The following is a 13981-nucleotide window of genomic DNA, read 5'->3' on the forward strand; positions in this document are numbered from 1 at the left end:
ATCCAGGTTTCTCTGTTCTTTGTTGTGGTGGCGGGGTTTGGCCATGTGACATTGTCATTGCATGTTTTTGCTCTTCTTGATGCGTATGGGTACATAACTCAGCAGTAAGCTGTTAAAAAATATTATGGATTTGGATCTTTATAATCATGACGAGGTGTATTCCAATGACGAGAAAATGGTCAAATATTACGCTGACAGTAAAAGTTTAATTTTAGCTCAACACCATGAGCCCCATCCTCAAAATGACCTCTGCTCGCATGATAGACGGTTGCACTTTTAAAGGCTGTTTGGAAGTTGCCTGAGCTCTGTATAATAAAATAAAAAGCATCATATACTCCACTTAGGTATTATGCATTGGACTACTTGGACACAATAAGCCTTGAGAGGCTTTAGACTGTTTGTCTGCTGCATATTGGACTATATTATGGAGTGTTATTTTGATTTACTCAGTATAAAATTGTGTTTTCACCAAAAACTAAATATGGTCCAATATGTGCAATTCTATCCTGAGGCATCAGATAGACCTTGAAAGTTGCTACTTTGTGTAATTTGGCAAAGGCCCAACTGTACCTACATCTGCCTGCGTCCATGTTTTGTATAGTGACAGCCTTTGGTCATTTAATATATGAATATTTAAAAGTCATTGTTTGTTGCCACAACTGACACAGTGAAACTGGGAAAAACGTTTCATAGTGGAAAACTGGTTCATATGGATCAGTATAATGCTGCGTGTGCCTGAAAGTTGTGGGTCTGAATCCAGAAAAGCAATGCGGATGGTAAATACTGATGCCAGACCCATATGAACTGTTCATAACTTTTAATTTGGACAACAAGGATTAAACCAATGTTAAAATGACATCAAATCCAAGGCCTGGCTGATGAAACCAGCCAACTAGTAAAGAGTTGAGGAATGAGAGACAGATGGAGGGAAACGGGGCGATAAAGAAAAGTCAAGCTATCAACTCAAGTCACCCTCAATATAAGGATTCACAGATGTGGGAGACCAAAGTTACAAAAAACGTTTTTCCTCTAAAATAAAAAAAGGCCTTTGCCGTGAAAATGATGTGTAGAGTCTATGTACATCATTCTCAATTCATGTATGCATACAAAAAAATCCACGTCACAAGATGCTTGTGTTCAAGTATATTCACCAACTTCATCTCCATGATTTAGCATTCTCATCTTTCCACATTTTTTTTTTGAAATAAAATGTCCTTCAAAATAAAAACAAAATGCAGAAAACCACATTTTATGTCCTACCAATACATATATACTGTATAAATACATACATAAATATATTTTACATACAACAGCCATAAATTTGAAAAGGGGATATACAGAGCAAAGGGGAGGGGGGGGGGGGTGGTAGTGTGTGTTTTAGCTTGTGTTGTAAAATGGTTTGTCCCTCTACGATCTTGTCAGTCAGATACACAGGTGTGGTGCCGTGTGTTGGTGTCTGTCCGTGCACACACACACACACACACACACACACACACACAAACGCATCATAGATGTAGCCATCTCAGTTGGCCCAGTACGGGGAGCTGCCGTAGCTCGACTTGTTGACTTGGCTCTTCTGCTGCAGGCTGCTGGACTGGCCACGCTGGCTAGGACCACCCTGAAAATAGAAAGGCAAATAATGTAAATCATCAGAGAGCATCTATCTATCTATCTATCTATCTATCTATCTATCTATCTATCTATCTATCTATCTATCTATCTATCCATATACACACTTTTTTTTTTTTAGTGAGTGTTACCTGTCCGTCCTGAGCTAAATGATGGTGCAGCAGCTGTGAGTGTGGTTGCTGGTGAGGCAGGATGTGGAGGAATGGGGCCGGTGCATAGCCTCCAGGAGCTGCTCCAGGGTTCAGAGGCCCTGGACCCCCCAGTGCTGATGGCAGGCTGAAGGGAGGAGGGGTCCCCGCATGGAAACCCTGCTTATCAAAAGACTGCAGGTGGACAATAACGGACACATTAAAAACTCAACACATGATTATTTATTGGCATTAAAAGCAAGACAACAGGATGAGTTGAGTGTTTGATGCTCACCTGGGTCTTATTGTAAACACTTCCACTGATGTCTGGCACACCCGAGTTACTGGACGTCACTGAGACACCTAGCAGAAAGTAAGCCACATTTTCATGTTACAATTCCTTTAAAAATCCACATTAAGACATTGGTGCGTGTGTGTTCTTCTCACCTTTCCCAGGTCCAGCAGTAGCAGATTTGGCTTGTGCCTGTGAGGAGGAGTTGTATCCTTTGCTGTAGTCCACTCCTGCTGGCCCTGCTGTCAGCTCCTCATACCCTGGAGAGCAAAACATCAATCTCAAGAGTTCAAACTTAACACAAGATTAAGATTCAAGCACTTTCAAGATACCAAAACCAATTATTTCCATACTCTTGAGCCCTTAATCATCTCATCTAATTAATGCAATTATTTATAAGCTTTGATTTTATGTTATGATGGACACCAAGAGACTAATGAATATTCATCATCATCATCATCATCATGAAGAAGAAGAAGAAGAAGAAGAAGAAGAAGAAGAAGAAGAAGAAGAAGAAGAAGAAGAAGAAGAAGAAGAAGAAGAAGAAGAAGAAGAAGAAGAAGAAGAAGAAGAAGAAGAAGAAGAAGAAGAAGAAGACTATTTTGGGATTAAATAACACAGAATCAAAATAATTTATCAAACTGTTTGATTAAGGTTTTAAGTAATGTTTGCAGTGTGTTCCCCTAACCTGAGCTGAAGGCGTGCTGGCCGTAACCACTTGGCTGCTGTTGTGTCTGCTGCTGGAAGGGGCTTGCCGAGGGGTTTCCCAGACCAAGGCCCATACTGTGCTGCTTGGCCGAGGCTGGTCCCGGGCCCCCAGGAGGAACAAACATGGTGGGGCCATACTGGAAGGCAGCAGCACTGGGTACAGCGCCGGGCACCCCGGGGTAGTAAGGCAGGCCTGTGTAGCTGTAGCCTGGAGGCAGAAAAGCCTGCTGACTGTTGTGGTGCTGAGGCTGGCCCTGGGGCTGAGGCTGGGCCTGTGGAGGCTGAGGCTGAGCCTGGCTCTGTCCTTGGCCCTGGCCCTGGGGAGGCTGCGGTGCCGCCAAGCTGGTGGGGGGTGCCGGGGAGGTGGAGTCATTCCTGCCGAACTTTGTGACTTCACCTAAAAGACACACACACACACACACACATAGCAGAGCTGTCAGATGAGGACTAGTGCTAGAATTTCAGAATCAGAATCAGGCAAGGTCAACAAAGGGTGATGGTGCCTTACCTGAGTAGGGGTTGTTGGCAAGGCTCCCGTCTCTGCCAGACAGAGCCGTGGGGCCAGGGAATGTGATTCCATAGTAATCCTGCAAAGAGGGCTGAAGGGACAGAAGCGGATCAGGAGAGGAGCCGCACAACAACCAAACAAGCTGAAACACTTTTGCGTTAGGACAAGAGAAGACAAGAGCTGTTTCAAGTGTGTGGTGATGAGGCTCACCATTGGCAGTCTGGACTGGAGCATATGGAGGTCCTCGTAGCCATAGATCTGCTGTAACATACAAAGGACACATGCGGTCAGCTAGAAATATTGAAGAAAACATATTTTTAAGAAAAAAATGACTGTATTTTCATCAGATATGAGGGAGCTTAACATGTGATGGAGACATTTCCCATTTTGGTTCCATGATTTAAAAGGAAAACCAGTAAACTGCAATGACTCTAGATCCTGACAGGTTTCTTACTGGGTATGCTGGCAGCAGCCCCCCTGGGCCCATGATATACTGGTTGGGCAGTAGAGGTGGCACTCCTTGGGACAGATTAGGGGGAGCTTTACCTGTCAATGCAACGAAATGTCACTTATTGACTTGTATTATCATAGGGACACACAAAGGAGTAAGAAAGACTCATCACACACAAACATTCCCAGTGCATGAGGTGTGTGTACCAGTGGAAGAGAGCAGGGGGGTGGTCCTCGGTGCAGAGAGGTTGGACGTGGCAGTAGCTCCATTGGAGCCAAGTCCCAGCGCCGCAGTGACGGCGGTGGCAACAGAGTGAAGTCCGCCGATGCCACCGACTGTACTGCTCATGTTGTGGCCCATGTTGGGCATGTTGACCAGGTGGCTGATGCTGCTGCTACTGTTGCTGCTGTTGTGGGTCGAGTGGAGTGCTGAGGCTGAGGGCTGCGATGACACGTAGGAGCCAGAGGAGGGGGCCAGGGAGTTTACGCTGCTGTTGTCAACACTGGTGTACTGAGGATGGCAAGGAATGGGGGTTCAGGTTAGATTTGAAAAAGTCTATTATTTCTGACTGCAGATGCATATCATCATGCATATGATCATAGGATTGAGAAGGATGAGACAGGTACTTACAGTGAGAGAGCTGGAGCCCAGAGCTGAAACGGAGGAATGACTGCTAACATGGCTGTAGAGTGAAAGCAGAGAGGAATGAGTGATGACCAGTGCACTGTTGTGGCAATGGCAATGACAATGACTGGCAATGGTTTTGACATTAAGAAAACATAATTTTGTATTCATAAAAACATTTGCATTATATATGAAATTGTAGAGTAGCAGCAGCATGCACCCAATAGTGGGCACTCTCTTGACACTTCAGGCTGGCCAATAACGGGTCAAAAAGGTCGTAACACGACTGCAATAAGATTTAAGGTCCCTCTTTGCCAAGACTGGTGATGCCATGTGTATGCCGGTCACCTGTTGAGCGAGTTAAGCTGGCTGACTGAGGGCAGGTCCTGTGCCAGGTTGGAGAGCGTAGTGGAGCTGTGTGCAGGCAGGTTGGAAGGTAAGTGGGAGGAGGGTGCTGAGGGACCGTTGGCGTTGATGTTCAGAGACGGCGATTCTGGCTTCGGTGTGGAGGACGATGATGAAGCTGAGAGGAGGAGGACAGAAAAAGTTTTTATTTGGAAAGGACTCAAAACAGAGAAATGGCTGTTCATAGACGAATTCAGAAGAAAGTATTAACTGTACAAAAACTTACTGTCTAGAGCAGCAGAGGTCCTTACACCATTCAGCCCATTCTGGTGAAAAAGAAAACCCAACTGTTTGCATATACCAATAATAAAACAATATTATAGCCATATCTATGAGACAAACATACACCATAGGAATGAGAGGACCACAGTCTCTGCACATAAAAAGTCCTGCCGTGTCTACCTCAATGCCATGCCGTGTATACAAGATGCAGAAGTGCGGTGAATTTGGATGATTTATCATCTCAGTCAACTACAACAGGTCAAAAGCTCTAAAAAAAGGAAGCGTGAGCATTTCTATTTCTACTCACCATAACTGGCCCCGTGGCCTCTTTGCTCTGGGAAAAGGCCAGCCGCGAGTGAGGGGACATGGTTCCATCGTAACTTCCCCCCACTGTGGAGAAGTGGGAGGACGAGGGTATGGAGGAGGAGCTGGTTGAGGCTGCCGAAGATGAGGGAGGATTGACAGAGTTGGCGGTCCCTAATGAGGAAGGAGCGAGGCTGGGCAACGCCGTGGAGGAGTGATATACTGGCTCTGATGAGGAGAGGGGCAGAGGCAGAGAGACGGAGAGAGAGCTGCCCAGCGACTCACTGCAAGACAACAGCAGGGAATAAAGAACAAGTTATTGGAGAAATCAGCCCAGATGAGCAATTAAAGAGAAACACGTGGTACATTATGAAAAAAGGATGCTGTTTGGTCTACTATACACACTATATTTTATGCATTTACAAATACCTGTATTGACTCTTTTGATATGTTTGATGTGAGGAGAGTAAAACTCTCGAACTGATCAATTTCTGTAACAATATACACCCAAGAGCTGAAACGAAGCAGGCATCAGTGGCAGTACCTGAGCGGTTTGGAGTACAGGCTCGTCTGGCTCTGTGACCCCGGTCCTGGTGCAGGTGGTGCAGGGGCAGGGGCCGGTGTGGACTCCCTGGATGCCGCATTCACACAATTGTCCACAACTCCAAACTCTGGCATTGCCGACTCCGAGCCAAAGTCTAGAGCTCCAAATTGGAGGTTCAGACCGGGGACGTCAGCCGAGCCTGGCATCTCTACTGCTGTGGAGGGGATCTGCCGGGGGGGACGCAGTCGTGTTTCAGGACCATGGTATTATATCTATGCAACTACTTGTATTTGGTCGATAGCTGTGTTTGCATTAATGTATTTTTAAGCTCATTTTGAAGTAATTGCAACCTTCAGTCCGTCAACACCCAGCCTGTACCTTTGATGTGGGAGGTATCCTTCGTTTCTGGCCCTTGAGCTGTGCCCGTTGCTGCTGCGGTGTACTGCCACCCTGAGGGTCCAGCCCTGCGCTAGGGGCAGGAGGTTTAGCACCAGCAGCAGCCATCACTGGGCCTGCCTGTGCTGGCGTGCTGGTGTGCTGAGGAGCAGGCGAGGCTGAAGCAGAGGCCGCTTGTTGTTGTGATGGAGGACTGGGTTGACGTGCCAGAGGCAGGGAGGGGCCGGTGTGCCTCTGAACCAGCTGGCTCAGCACAAGAGAAGGCTCTGGCTGCAGGCCAAACTCACCTGAGCACACACAAGGTACAGGCACAGGACACGGACTTTACATAGGAATACACACATGCCTTCGTTAATAAATGTGACAAGAACAGACACACGTGGCTGCGTGGCTGCACTACGAGCATCCCACTCACGGCTGAACTGTGAGGACAGCGAGGTTGCACTGGATTCCGAAGCCTTTATGTCCCAGCTTGATGAGGAGGGTGGAGGTACTGGTGCTCCCAGGCCTGGCAGTCGGCAGATGGAGGCATTGCTTCCTTGGGTGCTGACAGGAGGCGCAGCCTGGGAAGAGGGGAGCGGACCCAAGCCAGGACCCTTCAGCTGTTCCAGTATCTGCGCTCCAGCACTGGGCTGAGTCCTTTTGGCTTGGCCCAAGTCCCCAAAACCAGCTCCCAGGACTGACGACTGGCACAGACAGGAGGACAGAGTGTATTCATCAGCTTATATGAAGGAATGTGTAAAATGAAAAAAAAGGGAGGGCAGAATATTTTTTTTGATTTGTTTTGGGTTTTTTGTTTTTTTTTTACCAGAGCAGCATGAGCGTAGCTTGTGCTGCTGGTGGCACTGCGGCTGGGGGGCGGCTGCTGTTGCTGCTGCGGTGGCTGGTGGTGATGGGAGTTTGTGAAGACCAGACTCTGAGGGGAAGAGGAGGAAGGTGGTTCTCTTCCTCCACCCACAGGCTTCTGCAGCAGAGAGGCGAGGTCCAAACTAGCAAAGAAAACAGTTGGTTAGGTCAGTTAGAAAACGCAGCTATGTCCAGCCTGCCAGCTCCGATTCATTTTTTGGCATATCCAGATTGATTTTGGGAAGTCTGGACAACAGAAAAAAAACAACAAAAAACAGATGTAATGCGATTTTTGAAGATCAGATCCAACCTACATCGGATCTAATTTGAGTCAAAAGCTGCGTGTTATGTATTGTACATACAAAACATAGTACGTATTTACAGTATGTGAAAGACGCAACCCAAAATTAAAGTTATTTTATTGCTGCTGACAAGTCTTTGCATTGCTAATTTGGCAGAAATTAAGCCTAAGAGATTCATGCCAATGCATTAAATTATAACTGAGACAGTTAATTACCTTTGCCCAGGTGTGATGTGATTCTCAGCAGCAGGTGCACATGATGAGGTGAACACTTTGGTCTCTGAGAGCTGTAAGAACACAACAGACAGAGGTGTTTTAATTAGATGTCAAAAAACTGTGACTGATCGTGTAATGTGCTACCTTCCATGTCAACTCACACTAACATCCTCACTCCAGTCCTCGGCTGCCCAGTCTTCCAAGGTACTCCTCCAGGCAACTACAGGACAACCAACGATTAGTCACAAAGTTCAAATGCAGGTGAAATAAGTAGGTTACTGAGATGCAGGATGCCTGAAGCTCATGGACATTAACAGAAATGACACAGAGCTGCACGGTCCTGTCTGCACGGAACTGCGTTCTTAGGTCAAGAGTATATCTCGCCTGAGAGGGCCTACCTGTCCCATCTGTGCTGTTGTTGGCCACTGTGTCCCACATCTCAGTTTGTGTGGTCCCTGTCCCAGACTCTGAGGTATAATCCGCTGGATTGAAGGTCCTGAGGAAGAGTTAAGAAGATGTGTATTTAGTTACACAGAAAACACAATAAAAAGGCCAGAGAGTTGTTGACAGAGGGTAAAATCATATTTAAATAATTGTTTTATCAATTGTATTAAACAGTGTGTGTAGGGATTACAGTTTATTATGTATACTATTTATTAGGCAAAGCTCACATTACAAGAGCGATGACTTATTGCTTATCCAAATAAATTAAATTTAAAAAAACTTTCAATCAAAAAAAGCTTAAAATGAAAAATTAACTGAAGTATGTTTAAAAAAAAATAGAAAAACATGAAATATGTGCAAGTTTGTCTGCCATACCCCATGCCCTGGGCTGAGAACCGACTCCCTGGTGGTGCTCTGCCTCTGCCTCGACCTCCAGATCCTGCTTAACATTCACACAAATGTCAAACATCAACTTCAGTCTTAGGCGTACCGACAGCGTTGTATTGTGCATTTGCTCATTTGCTCACCTCGGCCACCTCTGAGCCTCCGACCTCGATCTGAACCTCTGTCCAGTGATGTCACCTCCACGCCATTCTCCTCTGGACGTGCTGGATGTATGCAAACAGGAAAAAAAGATAGAAAGAAAAAAAAAACAAAACACATTAGTAATATTATGATGTAATCAAACAATACAAAGAAGCTACATGAGAGACAGGGGACTCAGAACAAGATTTAAATTAATGCGAAGTTGGAGTGTACCCGGTCGGCTGCGACTGGCTCCCTTGGCCTTGCGGTTAGCCACTGCACGGCCCTTGCTAGCCTCTCGCTCTCCTTTCTTCTCCCTGTTCTCCTTGTTCTCCTTGCTTTCCGATGGACCGTCCTTCACCAGAGGCTTCTTCTTCCCTACAGTCTCCCATGAGGTCTAAACATGAGAGGAGACAGCAAAGAAATAAGACTAAATCAAAACATGTAACGGCAAAATTAAACAAGGTTTAAGATTAGCAATGTTAAAAAAAAAAAAAACATGTTGTGTTTTTTGTATTCTACCATTTAAAAAGAACACTTTAAACTCTAGCCAGCAGTAAAATAAGATATAAACGTCAACGATGTGCTTCAAAGCAGGCAGTGCAGCTGAACTATAACAGAACAGTTTTTGCCTCCATTTCAGTGACATTTCAAAGTTGTACTATGTCAAAGTAGCCTCAGGCGTTCTGCTGTTGGTTGAAACCCACATTTGAACTTGTGTATTCTGTTCAAGAGGATGAAAGAGACACTATACCAAACACTACAGGGAAGCATTGTTCTGTTAGCAGTTTAGGAAAAGCTGTGATGGCGGCTATTTTTTCACCAACTTATGCACTGAAGTGTGCACGATGCAGCAGCGTTACGTAAGAAAAACAAGTATCAGATGAGGGCTTGTAATATGATAGATATTACGTTTCTTTATATCTCAGATTAAAATTAATAACATTAATAACCATACCTCAGCCAAGGCCCAACAGTCCCAGTTAATTCAATCAAGCCTGATCCATAATCAAACAAACATATTTAAACCACTAGATACAGATTTTTATTGGCGTCACATCAAATTGTACTCACTCATAGAGAACAGCCACCAAAATACGTTTAATTATTTCAGTTTATTTTTAGTTCAGCGTGCTTTGTGTAATCCTGCTGACAAACCAACCAACCAACAAACAGACATAGGCAAAATGATAATCTCCATGACAGAGGTAATAACAATAATAACACCGTTATGGTACACCACCTCTTACTCCATGCCTTTAGTTAGTAAAAGATAAGCTCTTGAGGTGTACAGTAGTAGCAGATGTAATCAGAGGGTTGCAGCATATATCATCAGAGTGGAGACTTCCACGTAAAGGCAAAAACCAGCTATTTGCTATTTTGGGATTTCCACGAAACAAAAACAACACCATGGGTAGCTGTCTGGCTGACTGCCCTGCCCTACAGCCTCTCTTGCCATCTGCGCAGACTGGTACTCTTCAGAAATGTTGGGACATTCACTCTGATTTGCAACACACAGGCAGAGCAAGATCCAAGTGTTTGCCAGACATTTGGTAGCCTGATTGACTTTTGTGTACAATACTGTGCCTTCCTGATAAAATGGAGGCAAATGTTGGAAGCAGACTGCGTACGAGTCACTGTGGCAAAGGACACCACAGAGATAGACTTTTACTAACTTTTACTAAAGGGCCAACTGTTGTTTTTCTTTTGAGATGAAGGCACAAAGAGGTATAAAAACTAGCTGTGTTAAATGTGGTCCTGCAGCCTGACAGGCTGTCTACACGGGGCAAATTTCAGCTGCGTTTATCACTCATCAGTCACACTCACACACACACACACGCGCGCGCACACACACACACACAGTACAGATCGGATTCTATTTTAATCAATACAGTTGTCTTCACAGGCCGTGAACTGGCTTGCATTTCGCTTCACATGCAGTTTAAAAGTGAAATTACAGTGATTTGGGCTGTGAGCGCTGCTGAAGCACAGCAGTGCTCTACCTGAACACCTACTGTGTGCAAATTGACAGAGGACAGGCTAGGGCTACTTTAACTGTAAATCCTGTACATAGTACTAATCCTACAGTGTTTTGTTTTTTTTGTTTTTTTTGTTTTTAAATCTGCATAGTAACACTGTAGATAAATACTGCCAACTCTCCAAAAACTCCTCAGGGTTTGGGTCCCTTCTGAATGATTTGATGAACGATAAATAATTAGCTCACATGACATTTAGAAGTGAAAAGGTCATAAAAACCTCAATCACAGCAAACTGCAAAATCATAAAGCACTGATTAATATAATTACATATTATGACACCAGTGCTTTTAACGTGAAATGTCCATATCTCTGCTGTGAAAAAGTTTTTCTTTTTTAATTTCATTCAGAGTATGAATGATTTTTCTCACTTGTTCTCACAGTTGATGCTACTGTTTTTACCCAGTGCTAATAAAGTTTCCAAATTTGATGTCACACATTGCAAGCAGAAGAAATATATTCAACTGATCTGACAGAGCAAATCCATATAGTTGAAAATGACAAGAGACTAGTAAATTAAATTAAATTAGATTAGATTAAATTAAAAGTACCATGTCGGAAGTACTCTCCAGGAGAAAGTTGATGGCTCTGCTAACATCCTCATTGCAGTCGTGGAGCGCTACCATGCACTCATCCTGGTTCTTCCCAGTCACCTCCATCAGCTGAGAAAAGAAACAAACACACATCAGATTAGGATAGTCTTGTAGTCATAAATAAGATGTAACAAAGTCAAAATGCACAAAAGGCTGGGAACACTTGCAGCATCAAACATGCATTTTTCATGCTACACTCTACACAGAGAAAAGGAGTCATGGACGAACGTGACAGCTCAACCCAGCTCAGCCAAGTGGCTCGACCATGAGCCTTGTACTGTCGGCCAGATCTGCTCTAACTGCTCACCTGGTTAACTTTGTCCTCAAAGTCAGCATCATTCTTGTCATAGATCATCTGGGCAAGTCGGATCTGTTCAGCAGTAGCCTGCAACATAGAGACCAATGGGTCAAGATTTGGTGAACAGGACAAAAGACTGAGGAACAAGCACCTGCAAAGACACCTTCACTTCTTCTATACATTTCACCTTCACAGAGACAATAATGTAATAATAATAATAATAATAATGTGAGGTATTAATTTAATGAAATGTCTGTTATTGGGGATGAGCTGTTAAACCAGACTTCAGTTTTTCCCACATTTTGCCCTTTGCCTTTTACATACATATTTCAGACAGTGCAGCCTAGAACCTGTCATTACCACCACTACTAAAACCTCAGTAATAAACATAAAGTTGAATCAACAGCCCTTTGACAAAAGACAAACATTATAAGCTTTGTAAAGGAAGAATATGAGGAAGACTTGCTATACTGGATTTCATTAAACTGGATAGGTGGACCTAAAAGGATGAATGACATCGTTTGGTTGGCTGGTTATAAATGTCTATAACAACTAAGTTATTCAGAAACTTTTTTTCTTGATCAGGTGGTTGAGGTTTCTCACCTGTATTTGTTTCTGTGGTTGTGAGGTGTGAGTGGCAGCAGGCAGCGCTTTTTCCCGAGGGCCCCGGGCCTTTTCGCTGCCCAGCGAGCTCATCATATACAGTATATACAAAACTCTGTATGTACAAAATAGAAAAAACTGCAAAGGAAACAAGCAGACACAAAGACAGATTAACTAACGGTTCTTAAACTGTCCAAAACCACACACACTCATCTCATTTACTGTGTTGTTACAGGAGAGACTCAACACTTTCCCTTGAGCAAGTGCATCGAAGTAAATAAGCGTTTAATACCAGAAATGTGTGCAGTAAGCATAGCGAAGCCTTATTGCACAATCATGAATACTGCCCTCATGGAGGTTGTACACAGTTGGCCTGGTGACAGACCAGCTTTACTGAAAATCTAGGTCAAGGAGGGAGAGCGACCCAGTGTCCTCTTACAAACAGCACAGACCACAGAGTGTGTGAAGCAGAACAAACACTGCATACCCCTGTCCCCACATCCCCTCCGTCTCCATGCACACATGCACTCACGCTCAGCATTCATCTACTGCAGCAGAAAAGCTGATTTATGTTCCATGAGTGTATCTGACAACCCAGCCGTGTACACTATGAACCTTGCTGCAAATTTGGCATGATACCACATCACCAAACAGTAATGATTCACAGTCAAAATATTACATACACATCAACACTTAAAAACAACCACTTCTGTATGCACACAAGGTGCTTTCTCCACCTGCAAAAGCACAGAAAACGCGATCGCTCTATGTAATTAACAGTACATCGTAACGCTACTTAAAATAGTAAAACTAAGGTGTCCTTTGCCGGAATAATAACTATAGATATCCCCACTGACCCATTTGTTTTATGTCAGAGAACAATAGCGGTCCAGCTTACAGTGCCTGAGTGACGTTGGCAAAGCGCACTGCTGCCATTGGCTGCTGGACTGAACAAAGCTAATGCAAAAAGGCTGAACTGGCTTTAAATGCAATTCCAGGGAAAAATGTCAAGATCTTTATTCATAACTAATAAACAGACTGCAGCAGCTGCCGCGTGTATGCACTACATCAAATATACATGTGTCGTTACGTGTGTGGGTATCGACGGTCTTACGCACAACAACAACAAAACATTTCAGTATGTTAACCCCGGAGATCATCACGTTTAATCGGGCATATAGATTTGATTAATCTATTATTTATGTGTGTCACAATCTAGCTGGTTACATCTGACAAATAGTCACAATGTATACTAGCTATAAAGCAGGCGTTGTTTTGAAGCAATGCTAACGTTAGCCTGTAGCTATTAGGTTACTTATTCCTTCGCTCCGCATATGGGACTGTTACTATCTAACAGTTCACGTTCCGTGTCTACCTTGATAAAACAAATCGGATTATTTTAGGGTCAGTTTCGTCTCGACACTAACCGACTTGGTGCCTCTGGTGCTGGGGTCCCTTTGTCCTCGCTAGTTAACGTTAGCTACTGACATGCTAACGCTGACACTACAGTGTCGATACTGAACAAACGGTGCAGCGGGGATGAAGCTAGCTAACGATGCTATCTAAATCTGGTCCAAGTTGATAGCCAACAACCGTCTAACTGGCTCGCTCAAGTCTTATGCGTATTTATAGATCCGCAGTTATCTAACGATAGTGGCAGTTACATCAGGCTCGTCCTCGACATGTTGACAACAGGCCAGCCAGCGAACAAAACGTAGCTGTGTGAAATGTAAAGAAAAAGGCCTCGGAGCGGAGCACAATCCCATCCCGACATTGCTCGCCGGGGAACAAGACAACAGAAAAAAAAAAATTCGTAAGACATCTCTCACAGCCCCGTGTAGGCGAAGCGACGGCGCCGAGGGCCAACTATTTCGGCGAAAACGCGCTTAGGTGTACGGTTTAAACTCGT

General features: G+C 44.3%; 1 protein-coding gene across 2 annotated transcripts; it reads right to left on the reverse strand.

The window, feature by feature from the left end:
• Positions 1–800: 800 nt before the first annotated feature.
• Positions 801–12210, reverse strand: ubap2a (ubiquitin associated protein 2a). 2 transcript variants are annotated; one of them, XM_037101104.1, is made up of 26 exons: positions 12073–12210; positions 11479–11556; positions 11130–11240; positions 8777–8939; positions 8545–8625; positions 8393–8456; positions 7972–8069; positions 7735–7793; positions 7574–7644; positions 7019–7199; positions 6626–6896; positions 6193–6497; positions 5815–6041; positions 5275–5554; positions 4972–5011; positions 4689–4863; positions 4347–4398; positions 3923–4226; positions 3720–3811; positions 3476–3526; positions 3266–3356; positions 2738–3154; positions 2205–2309; positions 2053–2120; positions 1761–1952; positions 801–1618 (listed from the first exon to the last, which is right to left on the reverse strand). In XM_037101104.1, exons 1-26 carry the CDS (start codon positions 12166–12168, stop codon positions 1523–1525), a joined length of 3768 nt encoding a protein of 1255 aa, XP_036956999.1. In that variant the 5' UTR covers positions 12169–12210; the 3' UTR covers positions 801–1522. The 2 variants fall into 2 exon arrangements, with proteins under 2 accessions (XP_036956999.1, XP_036956998.1); XM_037101103.1 differs by having other exon boundaries at positions 8393–8459.
• Between the last annotated feature and the right edge of the window lie 1771 nt (positions 12211–13981).

This window comes from Acanthopagrus latus, chromosome 6 (assembly GCF_904848185.1).
Source record: "Acanthopagrus latus isolate v.2019 chromosome 6, fAcaLat1.1, whole genome shotgun sequence".
NCBI classification, from domain to species: Eukaryota; Metazoa; Chordata; class Actinopteri; order Spariformes; family Sparidae; genus Acanthopagrus; species Acanthopagrus latus.

Bases quoted from the DNA above. Each gene is read 5' to 3' on its own strand.
- ubap2a (XM_037101103.1), bottom strand. From the start codon at position 12,168: ATGATGAGCTCGCTGGGCAGCGAAAAGGCCCGGGGCCCTCGGGAAAAA. The intron at 7,645-7,734 runs GTGAGTTGACAT...GTGTTCTTACAG, and splicing joins ACTGGAGTGAGGATGTTAGT to CTCTCAGAGACCAAAGTGTT. The intron at 5,012-5,274 runs GTGAGTAGAAAT...CTTTTTCACCAG, and splicing joins AGGCCACGGGGCCAGTTATG to AATGGGCTGAATGGTGTAAG.